Below are 27,957 nucleotides of genomic sequence, written 5' to 3' on the forward strand. Positions count from 1 at the left end.
TTCTTTTAGGTAGTAGAAGATAGATAGTAGAGATAGAGATAGAGATAGAGAAATGGTTGTTTGGTGGTTTCGAAATTTCGATGTAATTTTTATAATAAATCTTGTATCCTTTTTAAAAGAAATCTGTCAACAAGAAGTAATCAAGAGGGGGAGAGAACCGGTCGAAATTTCGATGTAAGTTTTATCATGCGCGTGTGTTGTACGCACGCGTCACGGTCGGCTCTCGAATGCCTCGCCCCCCACCTTGATGGCGCCAAAACCACCGCCGCGCGCGGCCAGTCCGCCCACCGCCGCGCCGCGACTCCTCTGCTCTGGACGTTTCAGCGGGCATGCGCCAAACTCGCACGGCGCGTCCTCGTCGATGGTCACCATCGCCGGGCCCTTCCTCCGTGCCGGGACGGCCGCCGGCGCCTGGCTAAGGTGGACCGTCTTCTTCGCTGCCCCTACCTCCGCTGGCTCGGGCGCGACGCGGCGCTGTTTCGACGCGGCACGGACAAGGCCGTCGGAACGATCCGAGCTCGCCCGCAGGTGCATGGACGTGGCCGGCCCGCCGAAGCCGCGACCACCCACGACCGCCCCCGCTGGCATGCGGCGCGCGCATCCGGACATGCAGTTCACGTAGAGGTCACACGCCCTCGACAGCGCGCGTATCGGCGCGCCGAGGCAGAAGAAGCACCCGCTGGCTTTCCCGCCACCCTTCTTCATCCTTGTGTATGCGTACGTGAAACACAAGATCTTGTCTTTGCACTCGATGGCTGGCTGCGTTATGAGAGTGTACAATGGCACCTCCATCACCTCGTGGTATATATATACGCTTCCATTCCGTGGACGTTGCCCGTTCGGTCCGCGTGAACCGCCGCTTGGTGTTGACCTTTTTGCTCTGGCGTTCATATCCGTGGGGTCGGCGGATTTCTGTACCGGGCGGATAAGAGGGAAACGGTCGGAATCGGCGAGTATTTTGATGGATTCGCAGGAATTTGTCCACGGGTTTTGGAGGATATCGGCTGGCCAACTCGCACGCGCTGCGTCTGTTGATCCAGCGAATCATTGCGTATGTGCATATGCATGTTAGCCGTTTTTTGCGTGCGTTCTTGCAATTCGGCCGGTAAATATACAATAAAACTTTTCTACTGTTGCTTGTTTCAGCGCACGTAAGCCATTGGAAGACACCAACCTCTACTGTCTCGATTGTCTGGTAGCTCCTGGTAAACCATGTCTCCTGAGGGAAGCTACCGTCACTGTTCCTTTTATTTTATTTTATATATGTTTTCTGATTGGCCACTTGCCCCTTGATTTTGGCATACAGAGGACCAAAGAGAAAGCAGAAGAAACGGACACACCACCACCATTAACATTTACATCATCCTTAAGCAAAGCAATTAGGGACGGCAGCGTTAACATACGGAGATGTGGACTTTGGAGCAGAGCAGAGCAATTATTCATGTTTCTCGGGGTCAACTTTGAAAATTAACCTTAAAAAAAAACGTTGAAAATTAACCAGATCGCCACCGTCGATTTTTCTTCTACTGGACGGATATGCGCACCCGTTTGCGAGCCGAAGCACTGGTCCTCCGACCCGCCGGCCACCAGTCCATATCCCCTACCGCCTACCGCACGTCACTTGACCAGCCAGCCGCCCCACTCCACCCTCCACTGCGGCACGCGCTCCCGGCGATGTCGTGGCTCGCGCGCTCCATTGCGGCCACCCTCTCCTCCGCCCCCGACGACGACGACGACGACGACGACCACTCCGAGGCAGCCACCGGCGACGAAACCCCGGATCACGCCGCCAGCGCCGACGCCGAGGAGGACGAGCAGCCGGACACCCCCGGCCGCGGGGTCAAGGGCGACATCTCCGAGCTGACCGAGTCCCTCACCCGACGCTTCTGGGGCGTCGCCTCCTTCCTCGCGCCGCCGCCGCCGCCGGCCGGGGCCGAGGCCGAGACGTCGACGGCGGCTGCTGAGGCGGAGGCGGAGGCGGAGGGAGAGTATGGGCCCCAGTCCCCGCGGGTCGCCGGGATCCGGAACGACCTGGCTGAGATCGGGGGCAGGGTGAGGAGCGGCATCTCGATGCTGTCCAACGCCAACGCCGTGGCGGAGATCTCCAAGATCGCCTCGTCCTTCCTGCCTTTCGTGCCGGAGGAAGAGGAGGAGGATGTGGATGCGGTGGGCCTGACGGAGGAAGTGGTGGTGTTCGTCAGGCACATCTCGACCTCTCCCGAGACGTGGCTCGATTTTCCCCTCTTCGTCAACGACCGGCACGCCGATGGTAAGACCCAGTTGCTTCAGACTTTTCTGCTCGAGCTTTATCTGCACTAGACTATTATTTCGGTCTACTATGCACTTGTGTGGTTATGAGATGTAAGTGCAGCAGAAGACTCTGAATTCTGAAACTCAGATTATTAGTGTTGAATCAGGTGTTTTAATCTAGTAGATCTTTGCAGTTTTGCTCAAACTATGTTTATACTGCCTATGCTGTGGTTAATAGAATGGTGTATTTGCTAAGTGTGGAGACATGAGGGTGCAGCTTCAGGCCAAATCAATCACATCATGTTCAAACTGACTGTTTCTCCACATTTTTTAAGGGTTACCAAGGAATTGCATTGAATTAATTAATATGTTAGCACTCCATCTGATTACATTTGCTGATATCCAGTTCGACAGAGTGGGTGCCTGAAATGAGTTACTGTGTCTAGTCTCATTAGGGCTTTAATCGAGTTTGTTTGTTTAATTGAAGTGATATTTAGTAGGAAGTAATTTAGTGAGGAAGTTTTGGAGTATAGATTGCGGATTTTAATAATGAGAGAGAATGATAGTCCATGTTAGTCAGTGTGTTCCAGCTCTCAGTATGCACCTTCTCATAAATGCTCATGATGAAAATTTTGTCGTTTGCCATGTATTCTTAGTATCGAATTGTTACGAAGCTGCAATTTCTGCAAAAACATCAGGATTAACTATGCCATTTACTGATCTACAAGACCTCCCAAAGCTAGAGATGAATTAGAAAACACCAAAACACTGACAAAGCTAGATGCAGACTCAAAGCACATATACCAGCACCGTAACTTAACCTGATGATTCACGTAAACAACATCAAATAAGCTTGTTATAAAAATTGCTTGCTTGTAACATTAATGAAGTTTTACTTATTAAGACATACTCCCTCGGTCCCATAATATAAGAGCGTTTCTGACACTAGTGTAGTGTAAAAAACGCTCTTATATTATGAGGGAGTACAAATGAAGTCCCTACAAATAAATGAGTTGTGTCAATTGCACACGCACCTTTGATCAAATAACTCAAAGAAGCACTTGACCTTGATTGCTTTCTATACTTAGTGGAAGTTTAGCTTGTTTTCAATGAACCAAGGTTCCTGATGATATCAGTACATGTACACAATATAGTTGAACCAAGTACATTTATCCAGCAATTTCTTTTTGTAGACTTATTGCCAATCTTCCTGTTGTTTATGGCGTAATCGTAATTTTTCCTACCTACCAAACTTGCGGACCATGAAACTGTCATTGACTACTGTACTTTGCACTAACTTGGCGTAGTAATCAGTCACAAATGTGTTTTTAGAATGATCATGAATGCTTATTACTACTATATGCTTAACATCATGCTCTCCTTCTCTTCATTATGTGGGAGTAGTATTTACTTGTCATTCATGCATCTTGTTCCATCATGCCAGTCGTATGTTACATATCACGCCTGACTGTTGCTCAATTCCTTCGCTTATATCTTCCATGCTTTTGTGTTCAGATTTTGAACTGTCAGATACACAATATGAACATGCATTGGCTATAGAGCGTATAGTACCAAGCTTATTATATCTCAGAACCGAACTTTGTTCGACCAATATGAGTGAAGCATGCTTTTGGAAGATCTATTTTGTGCTTCTTCACTCAAAGCTCAACAAGGAAGATGCTGAACTTCTTTCAACGACACAAGTACACTCCCTTCTCTCTGTCTTATTATTTCTGTTGTGTTTTCCAAACATTCTTAGTTACCATAGATTATCATGCCATCTTGTTGCAATGCATGCAATCCTACAAATAACTTTGTAAACAGAAACATGTGCCCATGCATTTGCCTGTGTTTACCTGTTTCCAAATGTGGCCTCTCATTTCCATATTCACCTGTTAAGAGTCACTTTTGGAGTTGTAGCTGTATCGATGACGATTTTTTTTATCAGGAATTCATCTTTTGATCCCTTCTATATCTGCAATACGTCATATTGCATGTTCACAAGAAAGAAGACATCAATCTGCATTCTCATTAAGCTTGAGATAGTGAAATTCCCCGATACTTTATTCTATGCAACTGTATGGAATTGGATCTGGATTGTTCATCCATAGTTGAATATGGGATTGAATCCATGGTCTCACAATATTGCGAGACTTGTCTTAAACGTCTAAGCTGGGAAATCAGGTCGATTTATCTGAGTACTGTAAACGGGCTTCAGAATATCTAGAACTTGATAGTGGCCCTTGTTGACTTTCAAAAAAAAAATAGTGGCCCTTGTTGGCTTTATGAACAAGGATTGAGTGTTTACATCCATTTCCAGCCAAATATCAATTATGATAAATCCACCATGTGCCATCATCATTGGTACAGTCTTGCTTAAGTTTTATGTTAGCTCTGAATGCTAAGTTGAGGATATTGTTAACTTTAAGGTCGCAAGCATAACAAAGCCCAGAAGTGGTATCTAATTATATAGTATAATTCTTTTTAGAGATTCTAATATGGACTACATACAGAGCAAAATGAGTGAATCTACACTCTAAACTACGTCTATATACATCCGTATGTAGTCCATATTAAAATCTCTAAAAAGACTTATATTTAGGAACAGAGGGAGTATGATCTCTCTTAAATCTTTATGCATATCCAAGCTCCATATTGTATTCTCATTGCAGATACGCTAAGTCACTCGTCATGTTAAATCTATCAGCTCATCAAGTTGAATATACTCAGCGTTGTTAATTTTTTCAATATTCTTGTGGTGGAAACAATTAGGATTGCTTAAAACTAAGATCTTCCAAATGGAAATATCAGTGTAAAATATAGCGTACCCCCTAGTCCCTACAGCAAACCTGAACAGCAGGAGGATATGTTAATGGGCCATTAGAATTTGGATTGTGAACTAAGATTATGTTATTTTGTCTAGTATGCATATGATTCATGGACAATTGTACCGTCAATATAGTTACAGAATGGTGACCATCATGCATGTGGAATGTTGTGGATCATATTATGATGTCATCGGTAGCATATATACTATCCTGTTGTCAAGATAACATATGTAAGGATGGCAATGGGTCGGGTTTGGATCGGGTTGAACAATACCAAATCTATATTCATATCCATGAAGGCAGTCCCAGCCCATCCATGAAAAAATCCATGGGCGAAAAATTGTGACCATGTCCAAATCCGATGAATATCCATACCCATTGGATATCCATCGGGTCCTCTCAAGACCTATACATAAGACATAACTCATTGCACAATGTGCACTCTGCATTGGCGTGCTCACTCCCTGCCGTGCAGTATAGCCCTTGCATTGTCCCACTGCTGCGGCCATGCATCAATGCGTGTGTGGAAAAGCGAAGACGGAGGGGTTAAGGAGATATGGAGCTGGGTTGTCGCAGGCCAGTAGTGGCTACTGCAATGATCCACCTTACGTGGGGGTAGCGGCTGGCAGCGGCAGCCTCCTCTAGGGCTATGAGAGGAGTAACTCAAGGAGATGGCACCAATTCTCAACGACAAGTCATTTAATTAGTGTAGATAATAGGATGAGAAGGTGCGTTGGAGTATGTTACAGCGGGGATTGTGTAATTTCTTTTGGATGTTTTAGATAAAGGATAAAATTATAGTGGGACATGTGACTATGGGGTAGGGGTAGCAGAATATTGCTCGTTAGGTTAGACGATCGGGTCGGGTTTGGATATATCCATGGGTACAAGATTATGTCCATGCCCTATCCACGAGTAATCGGGTCGGGTTTGGGCGCTGCCCATGGGCGCAAAAGCATATCCAAACCCTATCCATTCGGGTTGGATATCCATGGGTATCCATGTCCATGGATAAAATTGCCATCCTTAAACATATGCATACTAATATATCACCCTTGGAAACTAACATTGACAACACCAGTGAGAATTGAGAAATGTCAGACTTCGTAGTAATGTTGGAAAGGGTTCTCGCGATGATCTTTTGCTAAATTTGACCTTATTGAGATATTTCTTTCATGCAGATCCTGGAAGCAAGAGAAGAGTTATTGCAAAGCTCCCCAAGGATGAAAAATGTAGCGTCTGAGGGTCCTGGGGGCCCATCAGAAAGCAGCAATGTTCTATCTACCCAAGCTGAAGATAAAGAGTTGTCACCCTCAAGCATCCAAGACAAGAGTGGAATGGCTGAAGCAACATCTTTCCAAGAACCAACTCCTGATCCTCTGCCAGGGGCTGAGGCTGACAAGCATCCCATTTCAACCAGCGAGCCGGAAATTATTGACAAGTCTGTAATTGAAGAAGAGCTGGTGGTGAAAACTGAAATCAAGAATCAGGGTGACAAACCCAACCTGTACACCCCGGAGGACGACGACGACAAAGAAGTGGAGGATTGGCTAGAGGACATGGACCATGCCGACAACAAAACAGGCAATATCACCTCGGTTGGGCAGGACGAAGACGTGTCATTCAGTGACCTGGAGGATGACGATGATGATTAAGGGTTGCCTGGTGGTAAATACCAAGCCCAGTGCCAGATACATATGCTCTGCGGCTTCAAGACATACGGTCGCTGTTAAAACGAAGGATCGTGTCTCAGTAGCTACTACAAAGCGAACAACGCGGAAGCAGAATCACGACAAGTTGATAAGCGTGTGTCTCCGGGGTTTTGCTTTCTTGATTCGAGTTGAACGTTTACTTGTGTGCCGTCATGGTCTGTACATAGAAACAGTAGCCGCACGTCACTTGTAAGCTGTGTTGATGCAAGATTCTGAATGTAGATGCTAAAAACATGTTTATTTTTCTAGTGAACGCAAAATACGATACGGACTAAAGCTGTCAGATATCGTGTAACTGGTCAAGTTCAAGTAAACTCGTTTTGTTTCCGTATTCTACTTTCTTTGAGTTTGAGGAGCAGGCTGCTTTTTACTCTCCAGACAGAGTCTCAAATCTGAGTTGTTCGTCGAAAGCAAACTCGAAGTAGCAATATCTCCAGCACAATGCATGTTCTGTTGCTCGCATTCTTGTGTTTAGAGTTTGTCTAGTCCCTGATAGCCCGTGGTCTAAGAGTAACTCCAACTGGCTGACTTAAACTGTGCGTGTGTGTCCGTTTGGGTGTCGAAACGAATCAAAGTGTCGGCTCAACGCGTCCGTTCAGTGCCCATGTGGACGCATTTCTGGCCCAAATTTGCGTCCGATTTACGTCCATACTAAGAGCAACTCCAACCAGCCGACCCAAATTGTGCGCGCCTGTCCGTTTGGGTGTCAACATGGAGGTCTAGGGTTTACAGGGTAACTGGATGCGATCTTGGCTGCTGCCGCCCTTGCCTTGGGAAACATGTCTAGGTTAGGTTGGTTCCTCCCCTTGCTGGGCCCTGGTCGCCGGCCCATGCCTTCACTTGGTTGGGCTTGGTTAGCCACCCCAGCGTCATGGCCAGGGAGAACGATCTCAAGTTATCCTCGTGGTCAACATCTGTTTTCTTTGTACTGCAATATTATGTTCATCGTATATTTAAAAGATGTTCAATGTGTATTTTGGAGGGAAAATATACACAATATTATGTTTATGTATAATATAAGAAAATATATTCATCATGTATTTAGAATAAATATTCATGTCATATTCAAAAACATGATCACTATGTTTTTGAAAACATCAATGTGCACATATAACATATTTATATAAATGAAAAAGTAGGGAAAACAATGAAGATGGAAAATTAATAAAAGGAGAGAAAATAGATAAAAATGAAAAACCGTAAGAACAAAAAACAAATAAAACCGAGCTGGCGGACTTCTTCAAGGGCTAGAGTGTCGCCTTCGACGCCCAAGGGCACAGCCCATATAGCGGCGTCTCTGACGGCCGCATCCTTCAGGTGGAACGGGGACAAGATAGGCTGAACCACTTAGGCTGGTCATAATGGGCAAGAACATAGTCTAGTAACTTACACACTTCCCTAGACTATGTTACTACCTCCACAGTGGGTAGGAACATCTATGTAGTGTCATGCAACAATGTATTTATTAGGTTATATACTCATTGTTTCTTGGAGTGTGTGATGTTCCGGTAACTTAGCTAGTTACCACAAGCACCTCTCTCTTCATTAAATATGTGACACATAAGCAAAATTGTATTGGAGTGTGTGATGTTATTCCTAAGTTCCTCCCCATTGTGACCAGCCTTACGCATACAGCCCTGGCTACGATGAAGACATGTGCAGGGCTTCGATATTCCGCCTGGCAACTTTCACATAGAGTCAGTGTGGCCGGCCACTTGGTTTGCAGTTTCATCACAAGTCTGGGGATCTATACGTGGCCGACGCCTACAGGGGACTCATGCGGGTTGGTCCTGGTGGCCGGGAAGCCACAATATTGGTTAATGCGGTCGATGATTTACCTCTCCGCTTCACCAACGGGGTTGAGGTCGACCAGGTCACCGGTCAAGTCTACTTCACTGACAGTTCTATGAACTATGACAGGACGCATCATGAGATGGTCACAAGATCAGGGGATTCAACAGGGCGTCTCATGAGGTACGACCCACATACCGGTGATGTTGCGGTGCTCCAAACACGCCTGGCGTATGCAAACAGGGTCGCTATCAGCACCGACTGTACGCATCTCATTGTTGCATCTACGGGGCCGTGCAAGCTACTAAGGCACTGGATCAAAGGGGCCAAGGCGGAGGCGGGGACGTCTGAGCCATTTGTCGATCTCCCCGGCTACCCCGATAACGTAAGGCCTGGCAAAATAGGAGGTTACTGGGTGGCGTTACATGGCGAGAAGAATGAATTGCCCTGTCATCCCAATAGTCATCTGCTCGCTGCGAGGAGGCAAATTTTCGTGTTTTGACCCTTTTCTGAAACCTATTCAAGATTTGACACTAGTTTGAAAAAAATTCGAGATCTGACCCTTTTGCTACCGCCAGAGTCCATGGCGGTAGGGTCTAACAGCGAGCGTAGGCTGTTATACCCTACCGCCATGGTCCCTGGCGGTAGCAAAAGGGTCAGATCTCGATTTTTTTCAAACTAGGGTAAAATCTCGAATAGGTTTCAGAAAAGGGTCAAAACACGAAATTTAGCCCTGTGAGGATCGGAGCTGACGGCAAGATACTCAAAGAGATGAGGGGGCCCAAGAGCGTCAAACCGGCAGAAATCATGAAAAGAGACAACGGGAAACTTTACATAGGCTCTAATGACTTGTCGTACGTCGGCGTAGTTACACGCAAGTGGGGAGGCTGGAATTTTTTGTGTTTCGCAAATAAATAGAATTTCTTTATGCACATAGATTTTATAAGAGTTTTTTGTTGTTGTAATGGTTATCGATCGGTGAGTGCATTTTTCAGGGGGCAACTACTATAGAATCTGAGCCTACTGTGAAAGAATAGAAAAAATGAGTTTGGACCATTGGATGGCATATTGATGGCTCAGATTCGGGTGGAGCAATCTCTGACTACAAGTTTGCAAATAGGTCCCTGCCTGAGAGTTAATTTGCTCCCGGCGTCCTAATCATTCAGACCCAAACCCGATTCCCCGATGCACCGACACACGCACGATCTAAAATTCCTCCTCCTGCGGCGGCGGCGGCCCAGATCCCTCAACCAAGAGCTGGGCGAGTACGACCAATGGAGGCGTGTTCCAGTGGGGAAGCACCTCAGAGCTGATCAGATCGGAGAGGAGCAGATCAGATGACTCCTGGCCGTTGTGTCGCCGCCCACCCGGTTATGCAGAGCAGATCCGAGCTCGCCGGCTACTAAGCTCCGCCCTACTTTGTGCTCGTCACTGGTCACTGCCTCCCCATCCGAGGTTCCAGGAGCGGTGGGTTCGTCGCTTCCTCCTTCACCTCGTCGGCTGCAAGCAGGTGATGCTATCTCCAGTTCTGTTTTCATGTACTTTTCCATGTCACTGCTCATATGGGAAGATGCCATTTTATAACTTCAATTTGATGATGTATTGCTACTGTTCTTAGTGGTTTGGTAGTCTATTTTGAAAGTTCTGTTTCACCGGTAATTACTTAGATAACCAAGTTGGAAGGTTGCAGATGGGTAGATAATCCTCGATTTTAGGACAACTCAATAAAAAATATAATTACTACCTGCGGTTGCTAAGTTTGTTGTCGCAATATGCAGCCATTGGTTGAAAACTTGATGGGATAGTAAGCTCATTTTTATTGTGAAGATGAAGATAGATTTTACCAGTTCATATAATAGATGGATTGTATTAAAATTTTCCAGTTCTAGGCACACCCTTCCGTCTCTAAATTTGATTTTTTATAAATGCAATCTTGTGGTGATATGGCTAGAATCAAGAGGAACACATAAGCTTAACATTTGCATGCTTCGGTAGCAAACTTTTCAAGAGAATAGTCAGTGTACTTAAACTCACAAATGCAAAGTATGCGCTCCTGTAAATAGGCGACAGCGACACCACTGTAACCTTTGTTGTACTTTGCGAGAAAAAGTTAGATGTATGGAACATCATGTACAATCACAGCAATGCTTCCATTAGAAAAAGTACTATAGAAATCGGCAGATGTAGCATAGGCCCTGATTTTTTATGTATCAAAAGTGCAAAACCAATCTCCAGCAGTAGACCCTTTTCATAGAAACCTTGGTGGAACCCTACATATTGTCCATTCTTCTGGAGTTCATGAACACCAGGCACTGATGGGTGAAATTTGCTGGCAGTAATCATTGATGCAAAGCTTGTTGTATAACTTGCTGGACGTACCAGAAGAACAACCTTCCATATACGTTGAACAATTCTAGCTAGAAAGTGTTCCAGTTCCTCTGCAGAAATTAAAATCAAGACTTTAGTAAGACAATAAAGAAATTTCAATGCTGGAATACTGCAATGCGCACCATTTCAGGACTTGCTAGTAAGCATCTGTAATTGCAATTTCTTTAGGTGATAAATGCAAGTCATACCATCAGTTTTTAACCAATTTAAATAATGACAGTGCTGGATGCCAAGATAGATTTTCTCTGTACTGAAGTGCAATTAAAAAGAAAAGGCGCATATATCTTGTAGCTTTACTTCTATTTCGTTTGTTCTTTCTCCTAGGGAAAGTAATATGGCTCGTGCCCTTGTTTCTAATGCGGAAGGTACCCTAATTTCTGATTTCATTCATGCCATACTATCGGACGATGTAAGTTTATTCTCTAATCGATAATGTTGCCATGAAGGCTTTAGGCGCATTGCTTATTTTCTTAGCAGATACACTGAGATTAGTTCATTTCCTCCCTCTGATTTGTCATGCTGTGTTTGTGTTGTGTACCATGAAGATAGCAATGCAGTTCATTAGCAGATACAAACTGGGATTAGCAGCACAAGAAGCTCAATGAGCAAGAAGCACTCGGTGAGCATGAAGCACAAGATGCAAAGGCTGTAGCTTTTATGTGATGTACCACCAAGATAGTAATGCAGCTTTTAATGGCCGTGCTTGTTGGGTTGTGATTATTTTAGTCTACTTAGTCTTGCCCGTGTTGTAACAAAAGTAATCCTCTCATGCTATGTAGCATTTGATATGTATGTATCTCTTCTGTTTGTGTCTTATATGGGATCGTCAGGTTTGAAATGTATGCTTAGGTATGCTTGAAGTGGGTGGTTAAATTTGTCATGTACTTTCTAGTCACCAATATGTCTGGATTTCTTGCATATTTACTGATGTAGCAGAAGCTACTAATTAAATCAAATCTACAAGAAGTTTCATGCCGTACATATGTGCAATTTTTTTAAAACCTAAGAGACGGATACCTGTACAGTTTTGTACAATGTCTTATTTATGACAGGCATAATTATTAATATCTGAGGGTGGTTATTGCAAAAGTCATCCTGTATATGTACCTAATAGTAGGGGGTTTTCTTAAAATGTGCATTGAGAACCCTCTGCCTCCATCTGTACAAATCATGCTGCATCCGATGGTCCAGATTTCTTTTTCTATTTTTTCACAGCAAGCTCAGATTCTATAGTAGTTGGCCCCCATTTTTCATATGACAAACTGTTCATCAATATGATGCATGCTTTGACGATGATTTTTCGTGTTGAGTGTGTTTTGAACCACAGAGAACATTTTATGTAGCCAAAACTGTATATGAGAGCATTTTATGTGCAGCAATCATCAGAATAACTAATACTAGTCGGTCCGTCCGTTCAGACTTGTGGAAAGGTGGCAGAATTTTCCGTCGACTGCCACGTTGAGCTGTGTCCCGTATTCCATAAGGCAATAACTCGGATAGAAATAAAAAGATCGGTACGTGCGTCGATCACTTCTTCTTGGCGAGCAACACGTCGGAGTTCGGAGCGGGCGCAGCACGAACGTCACCTTGGTCGCCATCGCCAGCTTGCACTGCGGGCACGGCTTGGCCTCCATGGCGGCCGTGGCGCAGTACCGGGCGCAGCTGCACATCTTGGCAGCGGGGTACAGTACAGGGTCGTCTATGACTTCATCATGGTCTTCAACTCATAGAAGGTGAGCACCCCATCTCCGTTGAGCACTTCAATCATGGTCTTCAACCTACGCAGTACTCGCCGGCGTCCCGCCGGCTCAGCGTGTTGGAATTTTGCTAGTAGGCCTTTGGCCCAAAGCCCAACTAAAATTCTGAAATTTTCTTGGCCCATTCATGCACACATGTGAGTGGAGTGAGTGAGGCTAAAGTTTAGTCCCACCCCGGAAGTTGAGAGAGAGTTGCACCTTTTTATAAGGTGAGCTCTTCTATCATTTGTATGAGCACGAGAAGAGAAGACCTACACGCGCGCTCCTCCTCCTCCTCGCTCGCCGCGCCGCGCCGCGCCGCGCCGCGCCGCGGGTTGCGGGATTGAGCCGAGGACAGAGCTATGCACGTTGTCTATATAACCGTTTCTGATTCTTCCCCGACCTCGGCGACAACGTCAACGCCGGCGGTGCTGCACCCGCTGCACCGTATGTGATTCTATCCTTCCTGTTCGAGATCGTGGTAGAATTCATGCTTCTAGTATGTGCCCTAGACGTGATATGTTCATCTGCTATGCTAGTTCGCATGATTAGTTTAATCTCTGTTGCTGTAGTCATGATTTATCTTCTGCGCAATATAAGAGGTGGCGCACGAGAGCAGTCTACTGGTTTCAGACCATGGGCTGCTATGATGCCACCAAGGGCAAGCCTGAGGGCGATCTTAATCCAGCACATCTGGAAGCTTTTGAGAAGATCGATACCCTCTTTAAAGGCGCTCTTCTGAGTGTTCTTGATGACTCCATTGTGGATTCGTATATGTCGTTTGACAACGGCAAGGACATGTGGGCTGCGCTCGAGGCCAAGTTTGGTGCCTCGGACGCCGACAACGAGTTGTACGTCATGGAGCAATTCTATGACTACAAGATGACTGATGAACGCCCTGTTGTACAGCAGGCTCATGAGATACAGTCGCTCGCAAAAGAACTTAAGTACTTCAAGTGTGTGTTGCCGGACAAATTTGTTGCCGGAGGCATCATTGCCAAGCTTCCACCTTCGTGGAACAATTTTGCTACTTCCCTGAAACACAAGAGACAGGAGTTTTCCGTTGCGGATCTCATTGATACTCTTGATGTTGAAGAGAAGGCGAGAGCAAAGAACACACGTGCTCGAGTTGCTGAGGGAGGCTCTAGTGCCCACATGGTACAGAAGAAGAACTCCCAGCCCAACAAGTTCAAAAACAATAAGAACAAAACTCAGGGCAAAGGCAAGTTTGATACAAAGAACAAGCCATCACATTATACCAACTTCAAGAAGAAATCTCATAAGAAGGGGAAGGGACTTTGCCATGTCTGCGGTGATCCTAATCACTGGGCTCCGAAGTGTCCTAACCGCTTTGAGGAGCGCGAACATGAGAAGAGCGGCAAGTCCGCTAATGTTGTCATCGGTGATACTGATATGAAGGAATCAGGGTACGGTATTTTTCCTACCATCCTTTCAGTATTTCAATCCCCTGATTGGTTAATTTACACCGGTGCCAATGTACATGTTTGTGCTGATGCCTCCATGTTTTCTTCTTACCAGGCAATAGGGACTTCACCCGTGCTGATGGGGAACGGGTCACATGCCATCGTTCGAGGTGTTGATATGGTCGATCTGAAGTTTACTTCGGGGAAGACTGTGCGTCTGAAGAATGTTCATCATGTGCCGTCCATCAATAAAATCTCGTTAGCGGTTCCCGTTTATGTCGAGATGGTTTTAAGTTGGTTTTCGAATCCAATAAAGTTGTAATTTCTAAGTGTGGACAATTTGTTGGAAAAGGCTATGAGTGCGGAGGCTTGTTCCGCCTATCTTTGTCAGATATTTGCACTAAAGTTATTAATAATGTTTGCCACAATAATGAGTCTGATATTTGGCATTCACGACTCTGTCATATTAACTTTGGTTGCATGACGCGGTTAGCCAATATGAATTTAATTTCGAAAATCTCTACTGTCAAAGGCTCCAAGTGCCAAGTATGTGTGCAAGCTAAGCAACCTCGCAAGTCCCATAAGACTGCAGAGGCAAGAGACTTGGCGCCACTAGAGCTTATACATTCTGATCTTTGTGAGATGAATGGCGTGTTGACAAAAGGTGGAAAGAGATACTTCATGATGTTGATTGATGACTCCACTAGATATTGTTATGTGTATCTTCTGAAATCAAAAGATGAGGCTTTGACTTTCTTTAAAAACTATAAAGCTGAGGCAGAGAACCAACTTGATCGAAAAATTAAACGGCTTAGGTCCGATCGTGGTGGAGAGTATTTTTCCAATGAATTTGATCTGTTTTGTGCGGAACATGGTATAATCCATGAGAGGACGCCTCCCTACTCACCCCAGTCAAATGGGGTAGCCGAAAGAAAGAACCGAACTCTAACTGATATGGTTAACACCATGTTAGACACTTCGGGTCTATCCAAGGAATGGTGGGGGGAGGCGCTAATGACTGCGTGTCATGTCCTAAATCGAGTTCCCACAAAGCATAAGACCATGACTCCATTTTAGGAATGGGAAAGGAAAATGTTGAAACTCTCTTACCTACGTACTTGGGGTTGTTTGGCGAAAGTCAATATACCAATTCCCAAGAAGCGCAAGCTTGGACCAAAAACCATGGATTGTGTTCTTCTGGGCTATGCTTTTCATAGCATCGGCTATAGATTTTTGATAATAAAATCTGAGGTATCCGACATGCATGTTGGTACGATTATGGAATCAAATGATGCAACTTTCTTTGAGGACATATTTCCTATGAAGGATATGTCGAGTTCATCAAATCAGGAGATACCTACTCTATCTAGTGAGGAATTCACTGTAATTCCTGAACCCACCATTGCGATGGAACACGTTGAGAATCCTGTTGAGGGATAAATGGAACTCCTATGAGGAGTAAGAGATAGAGGACTGCAAAGTCTTTTGGTGATGATTTCATTGTGTACCTCGTGGATGACACACCCAGGACTATTTCAGAAGCCTATGCATCTCCTGATGCTGACTACTGGAAGGAAGCTGTACGCACCGAGATGGATTTCATCTTAGCTAACGGTACCTGGGAGATCACTGACCGTCCTTATGGGTGCAAACCTGTAGGATGTAAGTGGGTGTTCAAGAAGAAGCTTAGACCTGATGGCACGATTGAAAAGTACAAGGCACGGCTTGTGGCCAAGGGTTATACCCAGAAAGAAGGTGAAGACTTCTTTGATACTTACTCACCCGTGGCTAGACTGACCACAATTCGGGTGCTACTATCACTGGCTGTCTCACATGGTCTTCTCGTTCATCAAATGGACGTTAAGACGACTTTCCTCAATGGAGAGTTGAAGGAGGAAATTTACATGGATCAGCCAGATGGTTTTGTAGTACCTGGTCAAGAAGGAAAGATGTGAAGTTATTAAAGTCTTTATATGGCCTTAAACAAGCTCCTAAGGAGTGGCATGAGAAGTTCGAAAGAACATTAACTGCTGCCGGCTTTGTAGTAAACGATGGTGACAAGTGCGTGTACTATCACTATGGTGGGGGCGAAGGAGTTATTCTTTGTCTGTATGTCGACGACATATTGATCTTTGGAACCAAACTTGATTTAATCAAGGAGTTTAAGGATTTCTTATCTCGCTGTTTTGAGATGAAGGATCTAGGAGTAGCTGATGTTATCTTAAACATCAAGCTGTTGAGAGATGAGAATGGTGGGATCACACTGCTTCAGTCTCATTATATGGAAAAGGTCTTGAGTCGTTTTGGGTATAGCGACTGCACGCCTTCTCCAACTCCATATGATGCTAGTGTGTTGCTTCAAAAGAATCGACGGATTGCTAGAGATCAACTGAGGTATTCTCAGATTATTGGCTCGCTTATGTATTTGGCGAGTGCCACGAGGCCAGACATCTCTTTTGCTGTGAGCAAGCTGAGTCAGTTTGTGTCAAAACCGGGAGATGATCATTGGCATGCTCTTGAGAGAGTTATGCGCTATTTGAAAGGCACCGCGAGCTATGGGATTCACTACACCAGGTATCCAAGGGTACTAGAGGGTTATAGTGACTCAAACTGGATATCTGATGCTGATGAGATTTGTTGGGGAACGTAGCAGAAATTCAAAAATTTTCCTACGTAACACCAAGATCTATCTATGGAGAGACCAGCAACGAGTAGAAAGGGGAGTGCATCTACATACCCTTGTAGATCGCTAAGCGGAAGCGTTCAAGTGAACGGGGTTGATGGAGTCGTACTCGTCGTGATTCAAATCACCGATGATCAAGTGCCGAACGCACGGCACCTCCGCGTTCAACACACGTACAGCCCGGTGACGTCTCCCACGCCTTGATCCAGCAAGGAGAGAGGGAGAGGTTGAGGAAGACTCCATCCAACAGCAGCACAACGGCGTGGTGGTGATGGAGGAGCGTGGCAATCCCGCAGGGCTTCGCCAAGCACCATGGGAGAAGAGGAGGAGGGAGAGGGGCAGGGCTGCACTAACGAGAGATCAAATCATGTGTTATGGGCAGCCCCTAGGCCTCATATATATAGGGGAAGGGGAGGGCTGCGCCCCCTTTAGGGTTTCCCACCCCTAGGGGCGGCGGCCAGCCTCCAGATGGCATCTGGTGCGGCGGCCAAGAGGGGGGGAGGAGTCCATCCTCCCCAAGGCACCTCGGAGGTGCCTTCCCCCTTGAGGACTCTTCCCTCTAGGGTTCCCTAGGCGCATGGGCCTCTTGGGGCTGGTGCCCTTGGCCCATGTAGGCCAAGGCGCACCCCCCACAGCCCATGTGGACCCCCGGGGCAGGTGGCCCCACCCGGTGGGCCCCCGGGACCCTTCCGGTGGTCCCGGTACAATACCGATGACCCCGAAACTTGTCCCGATGGCCAAAACAGGACTTCCTATATATAAATCTTTACCTCCGGACCATTCCGGAACTCCTCGTGACGTCCGGGATCTCATCCGGGACTCCGAACAACATTCGGTAACCACATACAAGCTTCCTTTATAACCCTAGCGTCATCGAACCTTAAGTGTGTAGACCCTACGGGTTCGGGAGACATGCAGACATGACCGAGACGTTCTCCGGTCAATAACCAACAGCGGGATCTGGATACCCATGTTGGCTCCCACATGTTCCACGATGATCTCATCGGATGAACCACGATGTCAAGGACTCAATCGATCCCGTATTCAATTCCCTTTGTCTATCGGTATGTTACTTGCCCGAGATTTGATCGTCGGTATCCAATACCTTGTTCAATCTCGTTACCGGCAAGTCACTTTACTCGTTCCGTAACACATCATCCCATGATCAACTCCTTGGTCACATTGCGCATATGATGATGTCCTACCGAGTGGGCCCAGAGATACCTCTCCGTTTACACGGAGTGACAAATCCCAGTCTCGATCCGCATAAAACAATAGATACTTTCGGAGATACCTGTAGTGCACCTTTATAGTCACCCAGTTACGTTGTGACGTTTGATACACCCAAAGCACTCCTACGGTATCCAGGAGTTACACGATCTCATGGTCAAAGCAAGAGATACTTGACATTGGCAAAGCTCTAGCAAACGAACTACACGATCTTTTGTGCTAGTCTTAGGATTGGGTCTTGTCCATCACATCATTCTCCTAATGATGTGATCCCGTTATCAACGACATCCAATGTCCATAGCCAGGAAACCATGACTATCTGTTGATCACAACGAGCTAGTCAACTAGAGGCTCACTAGGGACATATTGTGGTCTATGTATTCACACGTGTATTACGATTTCCGGATAATACAGTTATAGCATGAATAAAAGACAATTATCATGAACAAGGAAATATAATAATAATAATTTTATTATTGCCTCTAGGGAATATTTCCAACAGTCTCCCACTTGCACTAGAGTCAATAATCTAGTTCACATCGCCATGTGATTAACACTCACAGGTCACATCACCATGTGACTAATACCCAAGAGTTTACTAGAGTCAGTAGTCTAGTTCACATCACTATGTGATTAACACTCAATGAGTTTTATGTTTGATCATGTTGCTTGTGAGAGAGGTTTTAGTCAACAGGTCTGAACCTTTCAGATCCGTGTGTGCTTTACAAATCTCTATGTCATCTCCTAGATGCAGCTACCACGCTCTATTTGGAGCTATTCCAAACAACTGTTCTACTTGGAGCTATTCTAAATTATTGCTCCATTATATGTATCCGGTCTCTCTACTCAGAGCTATCCGGATAGGTGTCAAGCTTGCATCGTCGTAACCTTTACGACGAACTCTTTTACCACCTCCATAATCGAGAAAATTCCTTAGTCCACTAGTTACTAAGGATAACTTTGACCACTGTCCTGTGAGCCATTCTTGGATCACTCTTGTACCCCTTGACAGACTCATGGCAAGGCACACTTCAGGTGCGGTACACAGCATAGCATACTGAAGAGCCTACGTCTTAAGCATAGGGGACGACCTTCGTCCTTTCTCTCTATTCTGCCGTGGTCGAGCTTTAAGTCTTAACTTCGTACCTTACAACTCAGGCAAGAACTCCTTCTTTGACTGGTCCATCTTGAACACCTTCAAGATCATGTCAAGGTATGTGCTCATTTGAAAGTATTATTAAGCATTTTGATCTATCCTTATAGATCTTGATGCTCAATGTTCAAGTAGCTAAATCCAGGCTTTCCATTGAAAAACACTTTCAAAATAACCCTATATGCTTTCCAGAAATTCTACGTCATTTCTGATCAACAATATGTCAACAACATATACTCATCAGAAATTTTATAGTGCTCCCACTCACTTCTTTGGAAATACAAGTTTCTCATAAACTTTGTACAAACCCAAAATCTTTGATCATCATCAAAGCATACATTCCAACTCCGAGATGCTCACTCCAGTCCTTAGAAGGATCGCTGGAGCTAGCATACCTTTTAGCATCCTTAGGATCGACAAAAACTTTCTGATTGTATTACATACAACCTTTCCTCACGAAAACTGGTAAGGAAACTCGTTTTGATATCCATTTGCCAGATTTCATAAATACAGCTAATGCTAACATGAATCCGACGGACTTTAAGCATCGCTACGGATGAGAAAATCTCATCGTAGTCAACTCCTTGAACTTGTGAAAAACTTTTCGCCACAAGTCGAGCTTCATGGACGGTGACATTACCATCCACGTCCGTCTTCTTCTTAAAGGATCCATTTATCTCAATGGCTTGCCGATCATCGGGCAAGTCCACCAAAGTCCATGCTTTGTTCTGATATATGGATACTATCTCGGATTTCATGGCTTCTAACCATTTGTCGGAATTCGGGCCCACCATCGCTTCTCCATAGCTCGTAGGTTCATTGTTGTCTAGCAACATGTCCTTCAGGACAGGATTACCGTACCACTCTGAAGTAGTACGTATCCTTGTCACCCTACGAGGTACGGCAGTGATTTGATCCGAAACTTCATGATCAATATCATAAGCTTCCACTTCAATTGGTGTAGGTGCCACGGGAACAACTTCCTGTGCCCTGCTACACACTGGTTGAAGTGATGGTTCAATAACCTCATCAAGTCTCCACCATCCTCCCACTCAACTCTTTCGAGAGAAACCTTTCCTCGAGAAAGGACCCGATTCTAGAAACAATCCCTTATTGCTTTCGGATCTGAATTAGGAGGTATACCCAACTGTTTTGGGTTTCCTATGAAGATGCATTTTATCCGCTTTGGGTTCGAGCTTAATCCTGAAACTTTTTCACATAAGCGTCGCAGCCCCAAACCTTTAAGAAACGACAACTTAGGTTTATCTAAACCATAATTCATATGGTGTCATCTCATCGGAATTACGTGGTGCCCTATTTAAAGTGAATGTGGTTGTCTCTAATGCCTAACCCATGAACGATAGTGGTAATTCGATAAGAGACATCATGGTACGCACCATATCCAATAGGGTGCAACTATGATGTTTGGACACACCATCACACTATGGTGTTCCAGGCGGTATTAATTATGAAACAATTTCCACAATGTCTTAATTGTGTGCCAAAACTCGTAACTCAGATATTCATCTCTATGATCATATCATAGACATTTTATCCTCTTGTCACAATGATCTTCTACTTCACTCTGAAATTACTTGAACCATTCAATAATTCAGACTTGTGTTTCATCAAGTAAATATTCTCAACATCTACTCGAATCATCTGTGAAGTAAGAACATAACGATATTTACTGCATGCCTCAGCACTCATTGGACTGCACACATCAAAATGTGTTACTTCCTACAAGTTGCTATCTTGTTCCATCTTACTGAAAACGAGGCTTTTCAGTCATCTTGCCCATGTGGTATGATTTGCATATCTCAAGTGATTCAAAATCAAGTGAGTCCAAACGATCCATTTGCATGGAGTTTCTTCATGCATATACACCAATAGACATGGTTCGCATGTCTTAAACTTTTCAAAAACGAGTGAGTCCAAAGATCCATCAACATGGAGCTTCTTCATGCGTTATATACCATTATGACTTACATGGCAGTGCCACAAGTAAGTGGTACTATCATTACTATCTTATATCTTTTGGCATGAAAATGTGTATCACTACGATCGAGATTCAATAAACCATTCCTTTAGGTGCAAGAGCACTTATTCAGGTTTAATACTAATCTTGATGGTAGAGGGAGCGTGCGATGTTAGATCACATCAAACTTGGAAACACTTCCAACACATATCGTCAGCTCACCTTTAGCTAGTCTCCGTTTATTCCGTAGCTTTTATTTCGAGTTACTAACACTTAGCAACCGAACCGGTATCTAATACCCCGGTGCTACTAGGAGTACTAGTAAAGTACACATTAACACAATGTATATCCAATATACTTCTATCGACCTTGCCAGCCTTCTCATCTACCAAGCATCTAGGGTAATGCTGCTCCAGTGGTTGTTCCCCTTATTACAGAAGCACTTAGTCTCGGGTTTGGGTTCAACCTTGGGTTTCTTCACTGGAGCAGCAGCTGATTTGCCGTTCCATGAAGTATCCCTTCTTGCCCTTGCCCTTCTTGAAACTAGTGGTCTCACTGACCATCAACGATTGATGCTCCTTCTTGATTTCTACTTTCGCGGAGTCAAACATCGCGAATATCTCAAGGATCATCATATATGTCCTTGATATATTATAGTTCATCACGAAGCTCTAGCAGCTCGGTGGCAATGACTTTGGAGAAACATCACTATCTCATCTGGAAGATTAACTCCCACTTGATTCAAGTGATTGTTGCACTCAGACAATCTGAGCACAAGCTCAACAATTGAGCTTTTCTCCCTTAGTTTGCAGGCTAAGAAAATCGTCGGAGGTCTCAAACCTCTTGACGTGGGCACGAGCCTGAAATCCTAATTTCAGCCCTCGAAACATCTCATATGTTCCGCGACGTTTCGAAAACGTCTTTGGTGCCTCTATTTAATCCATTTAACTGAACTATCACGTAGTTATCAAAACGTGTATGTCCGATGTTCGCAACATCGACAAATGACGTTGGGGTTCAGCACACTGAGCGGTGCATTAAGGACATAAGCTTTCTACTGATTGCATAATCGCTACTATCAACTTTCAACTATATTTTCTCTAGGAACATATCTAAAACAGTAGAACTAAAGCGCGAGCTACGACATAATTTGCAAAAGGTCTTTTGACTATGTTCAAGATAATTAAGTTCATCTTATGAACTCCCACTCAGATAGACATCCCTCTGGTCATCTAAGTGATCACATGATCCGAGTCAACTAGGCCGTGTCTGATCATCACGTGAGACGGACTAGTTAACGTCGGTGAACATCTTCATGTTGATCGTATCTACTATACGACTCATGCTCGACCTTTCGGTCTCCGTGTTCCGAGGCCATGTCTGCACATGCTAGGCTCGTCAAGTTAACCCTAAGTGTTTTCGCTGTGTAAAACTGTCTTACACCCGTTGTATGTGAACGTAAGAATCCATCACACCCGATCATCACGTGGTGCTTAGAAGCGACGAACTGTAGCAACGGTGCATAGTTAGGGGAGAACACTTCTTGAAATTTTGTAAGGGATCATCTTATTTACTACCGTCGTCCTAAGCAAACAAGATGCATAAACATGATAAACATCACATGCAATCAAATAGTGTAGTGACATGATATGGCCAATATCATATAGCTCCTTTGATCTTCATCTTCGGGGCTCCATGATCATCTTGTCACCGGCATGACACCATGATCTCCATCATCATGATCTCCATCATCGTGTCTTCATGAAGTTGTCACGCCAACGACTACTTCTACTTCTATGACTAACGCGTTTAGCAATAAAGTAAAGTAGTTTACATGGTGTTCTTCAATGACACGCAGGTCATACAAAAATAAAGACAACTCCTATGGCTCCTGCCGGTTGTCATACTCATCGACATGCAAGTCGTGAATCCTATTACAAGAACATGATCAATCTCATACATCACATATCATTCATCACATTCTTCTGGCCATATCACATCACATAGCATACCCTGCAAAAACAAGTTAGACGTCCTCTAATTGTTGTTGCATGTTTTACGTGGCTGCTATGGGTTTCTAGCAAGAACGTTTCTTACCTACGCAAGACCACAACGTGATATGCCAATTGCTATTTACCCTTCATAAGGACCCTTTTCATCGAATCCGTTCCGACTAAAGTGGGAGAGACTGACACCCGCTAGCCACCTTATGCACCAAGTGCATGTCAATCGGTGGAACCTGTCTCACGTAAGAGTACGTGTAAGGTCGGTCCGGGCCGCTTCATCCCACAATACCGTCGAAACAAGATTGGACTAGTAACGGTAAGCATATTGAACAAAATCAACGCCCACAACTATTTTGTGTTCTACTCGTGCAAAGAATCTACGCATTAGACCTAGCTCATGATGCCACTGTTGGGGAACGTAGCAGAAATTCAAAAATTTTCCTACGTAACACCAAGATCTATCTATGGAGAGACCAGCAACGAGTAGAAAGGGGAGTGCATCTACATACCCTTGTAGATCGCTAAGCGGAAGCGTTCAAGTGAACGGGGTTGATGGAGTCGTACTCGTCGTGATTCAAATCACCGATGATCAAGTGCCGAACGCACGGCACCTCCGCGTTCAACACACGTACAGCCCGGTGACGTCTCCCACGCCTTGATCCAGCAAGGAGAGAGGGAGAGGTTGAGGAAGACTCCATCCAACAGCAGCACAACGGCGTGGTGGTGGTGGAGGAGCGTGGCAATCCCGCAGGGCTTCGCCAAGCACCATGGGAGAAGAGGAGGAGGGAGAGGGGCAGGGCTGCACTAACGAGAGATCAAATCATGTGTTATGGGCAGCCCCTAGGCCTCATATATATAGGGGAAGGGGAGGGCTGCGCCCCCTTTAGGGTTTCCCACCCCTAGGGGCGGCGGCCAGCCTCCAGATGGCATCTGGTGCGGCGGCCAAGAGGGGGGGAGGAGTCCATCCTCCCCAAGGCACCTCGGAGGTGCCTTCCCCCTTGAGGACTCTTCCCTCTAGGGTTCCCTAGGCGCATGGGCCTCTTGGGGCTGGTGCCCTTGGCTCATGTAGGCCAAGGCGCACCCCCCACAGCCCATGTGGCCCCCCGGGGCAGGTGGCCCCACCCGGTGGGCCCCCGGGACCCTTCCGGTGGTCCCGGTACAATACCGATGACCCCGAAACTTGTCCCGATGGCCAAAACAGGACTTCCTATATATAAATCTTTACCTCCGGACCATTCCGGAACTCCTCGTGACGTCCGGGATCTCATCCGGGACTCCGAACAACATTCGGTAACCACATACAAGCTTCCTTTATAACCCTAGCGTCATCGAACCTTAAGTGTGTAGACCCTACGGGTTCGGGAGACATGCAGACATGACCGAGACGTTCTCCGGTCAATAACCAACAGCGGGATCTGGATACCCATGTTGGCTCCCACATGTTCCACGATGACCTCATCGGATGAACCACGATGTCAAGGACTTAATCAATCCCGTATTCAATTCCCTTTGTCTATCGGTATGTTACTTGCCCGAGATTCGATCGTCGGTATCCAATACCTTGTTCAATCTCGTTACCGGCAAGTCACTTTACTCGTTCCGTAACACATCATCCCGTGATCAACTCCTTGGTCACATTGCGCATATGATGATGTCCTACCGAGTGGGCCCAGAGATACCTCTCCGTTTACACGGAGTGACAAATCCCAGTCTCGATCCGCATAAAACAATAGATACTTTCGGAGATACCTGAAGTGTACCTTTATAGTCACCCAGTTACGTTGTGACGTTTGATACACCCAAAGCACTCCTACGGTATCCAGGAGTTACACGATCTCATGGTCGAAGGAAGAGATACTTGACATTGGCAAAGCTCTAGCAAATGAACTACACGATCTATTGTGCTAGTCTTAGGATTGGGTCTTGTCCATCACATCATTCTCCTAATGATGTGATCACGTTATCAACGACATCCAATGTCCATAGCCAGGAAACCATGACTATCTGTTGATCACAACGAGCTAGTCAACTAGAGGCTCACTAGGGACATATTGTGGTCTATGTATTCACACGTGTATTACGATTTCCGGATAATACAGTTATAGCATGAATAAAAGACAATTATCATGAACAAGGAAATATAATAATAATACTTTTATTATTGCCTCTAGGGCATATTTCCAACAAGATTAAGGCCACAAGTGGTTATGTTTTTACACTTGATGGTGGCGCTGTTTCCTGGAAGTCTTGCAAGCAGACCATCTTAACGAGGTCAACTATGGAAGCAGAACTCACAGCATTAGACACTGCCACTGTTGAAGCAGAGTGGCTTCGTGAACTCTTGATGGACTTACCTATGGTTGAAAGACCAATACCCCTATCCTGATGAACTGTGATAATCAAACTGTGATCGTCAAGATAAATAGTTCTAAGGACAATATGAAGTCCTCAAGGCATGTGAAGAGGAGACTAAAATCTGTCAGAAAATTGAGGAACTCCGGAGTTATTACGTTGGATTATATCCAAACGTCGAAAAATTTGACAGATCCCTTCACAAAGGGTCTATCACGTAATGTGATAGATAATGCATCGATGGAGATGGGTTTGAGACCCACCGCATGAGTTGTCCATAGTGGTAAACCACTCTATGTGATCGGAGATCCCGTGAAGTAGAAGTGGGAGACAAGCTGTTGGTCAGCTGGAAGGAGAGTATCCCTATATTAATTATCCCACTCCGTGAAGATGCAATACTCTCCTGATCTGCATGGCAGGTTGATACTTATCTTAATGTGTTCCAAGTGGCTTATTCGGGTAAGCAGAGATGTTGTCCTGCAGAACATCTTCTGAGGAACACATCTATATGAATTTGACTGTTAACGTCGCAGTCTGTGAGAATTGGGTGTTCTTTAATAAATTCATGAAAGGCCCTGGAGTATGACGTATACGCTCCACCCGCGGGGAAGCCTTGCGGCAGCCCAGTATCGGTCAAGAATTTGTGTGAAACTAATTTCACAGAAAACTTGTAGTTCAAGGCATAGTCCACTATTCAAGTTGTGATCTAGTGTAGCATAAATTTCTAAGTGGAAGTTCAACTTCACAGTCTCCACTAAGCACCGATATATAAAACAATATTTTGGAACTAAATGATGAGATGTGCCAATGAGACTTTGTGGGGGATTGTTGGAATTTTGCTAGTAGGCCTTTGGCCCAAAGCCCAACTAAAATTCTGAAATTCTCTTGACCCATTCATGCACACATGTGAGTGGAGTGAGTGAGGCTAAAATTTAGTCTCACCCCGGAAGTTGAGAGAGAGTTGCACCTCTTTATAAGGTGAGCTCTTCTACCACTTGTATGAGTATGAGAAGAGGAGACCTACACGCGCGCTCCTCCTCCTCGCCCGCCTCGCCACGCCACGCCACGCCACGCCACGCCTTGTCGCGCCGCGGGTTGCGGGATTGAGCCGAGCCGAGGACAGAGCTATGCACGTTGTCTATATTTTTGCTGCATGAGAAAATTAATGAGTCATTAATTAATAATTAACGGACACGTTAATTACTGAACCGTTTCCGATTCTTTTGGATCATGACGACTCGGACGTGGGGTTTACTCCCACGACCTATTCGGGCCGCACTATATAGTCAGGCAGACGTCTACCCTAGCCGCCGCCGCTTCGTATGGTTTCTCACCACCGTTCCAGATCATTGCGCCGCCAAGCAAATCTTCTCCATCCCTCCTTCCGGCGTGCACCGCGAGAAGGGACAGCATGCCTTCGGAACCCCGCCTCTCGTGATCCTGTACGGGAGAGGGGCGATCAGGTTTTTGGGGCGCGCACTCGCGCGACTGCTGGCAGCGACGACTTCGCGAACGACGACTTCTTCCCCGACCTTGGCAACCTCGTCCTCGACGACATGGGCGACAACGTCAACGCCGGCGGTGCTGCACCCGCTGCACCGTATGTGATTCTATCCTTCCTGTTCGAGATTGTGGTAGAATTCATGCTTCTAGTATGTGCCCTAGACGTGATATGTTCATCTACTATGCTAGTTCGCATGATTAGTTTAATCTCTACTGCTGTGGTCATGATTTATCTTCTGTTTATTCGGATTAAATCTCGTAGTAATTTGCTCATATTTCCAACACAGCGCTCGTCGGCGTGATGGTGCGATGAGAAAGCCCGTGTGCACGCGCACGCACGGTATATGTAGGCGTACAATACGTGCGCACGGCGCAGTTGGCGGTGCCACTGAACGACTCATCGAAGCGCCGTACTACAGTCAAAGGAAGTTCACCGGGCCAATATTGAAGTTCAATTTTAAATGGCACGGCGGTTCTAAACAAATCCATGGTTCTCGTCTCCAAGTTCTGCTATATATATTCCGTCAAACAGGTTCACTGGTCCAAAATTTAACTCGCTCTTGTTGTCACCGTAGGAATTAGTTAACCAAAGATTCTCAGCAATAAATTCTTGCACAGAAGAGCTCCATCTCAATCAGCATCCAGTGAACTTGGCCAGAATTCCTATCATTAGCTTCCGGTGAATGGCTAGCTAGCTTTTGCTGCCGGTGCCATGCATGTATATATGCATGTGCGCGTGCTGAGTAGTTGATTCACATTTCGGTAGACCTGCAAAGAGGGTATAGCTCCTTGGCCGACGCAACTTCGCGGCAGTTTCCCTTTGTCATTGCCATGGGATGAGACCGTCACATGCTTGCTCGTTTACATGCCGAACCGCACCAGACTCTCCTCCTCACTGTGTGTGTGCGTGCGTGTGTGTGTGT

At 45.5% G+C, this 27,957-nt stretch overlaps 2 protein-coding genes, 1 long non-coding RNA gene and 1 pseudogene across 3 annotated transcripts; 3 read left to right on the forward strand and 1 right to left on the reverse strand.

The window, feature by feature from the left end:
- Positions 1–210: 210 nt before the first annotated feature.
- On the reverse strand, positions 211–713 carry LOC119272545. Its single transcript, XM_037554014.1, has one exon. It carries the CDS (start codon positions 703–705, stop codon positions 211–213), a length of 495 nt encoding a protein of 164 aa, XP_037409911.1. The 5' UTR covers positions 706–713.
- An 892-nt stretch (positions 714–1,605) lies between these two features.
- LOC119269111 lies at positions 1,606–7,126 on the forward strand. Its single transcript, XM_037550869.1, has 3 exons — positions 1,606–2,269; positions 3,766–3,953; positions 6,260–7,126. The coding sequence occupies exons 1-3, from the start codon at positions 1,675–1,677 to the stop codon at positions 6,731–6,733; spliced, it is 1,257 nt and encodes a 418-aa protein (XP_037406766.1). The 5' UTR covers positions 1,606–1,674; the 3' UTR covers positions 6,734–7,126.
- Positions 7,127–7,661: 535 nt separating this feature from the next.
- On the forward strand, positions 7,662–9,499 carry LOC119272546 (annotated as a pseudogene).
- Positions 9,500–9,748: 249 nt separating this feature from the next.
- Positions 9,749–11,849, forward strand: LOC119269112. The gene is made up of 2 exons (XR_005133464.1): positions 9,749–10,091; positions 11,515–11,849. It is a non-coding gene; the product is annotated as an uncharacterized LOC119269112 (long non-coding RNA).
- The last annotated feature ends 16,108 nt before the right edge of the window (positions 11,850–27,957 follow it).

The sequence above is a fragment of the Triticum dicoccoides genome, chromosome 3A, assembly GCF_002162155.2.
Source record: "Triticum dicoccoides isolate Atlit2015 ecotype Zavitan chromosome 3A, WEW_v2.0, whole genome shotgun sequence".
Classification (NCBI taxonomy): Eukaryota; Viridiplantae; Streptophyta; class Magnoliopsida; order Poales; family Poaceae; genus Triticum; species Triticum dicoccoides.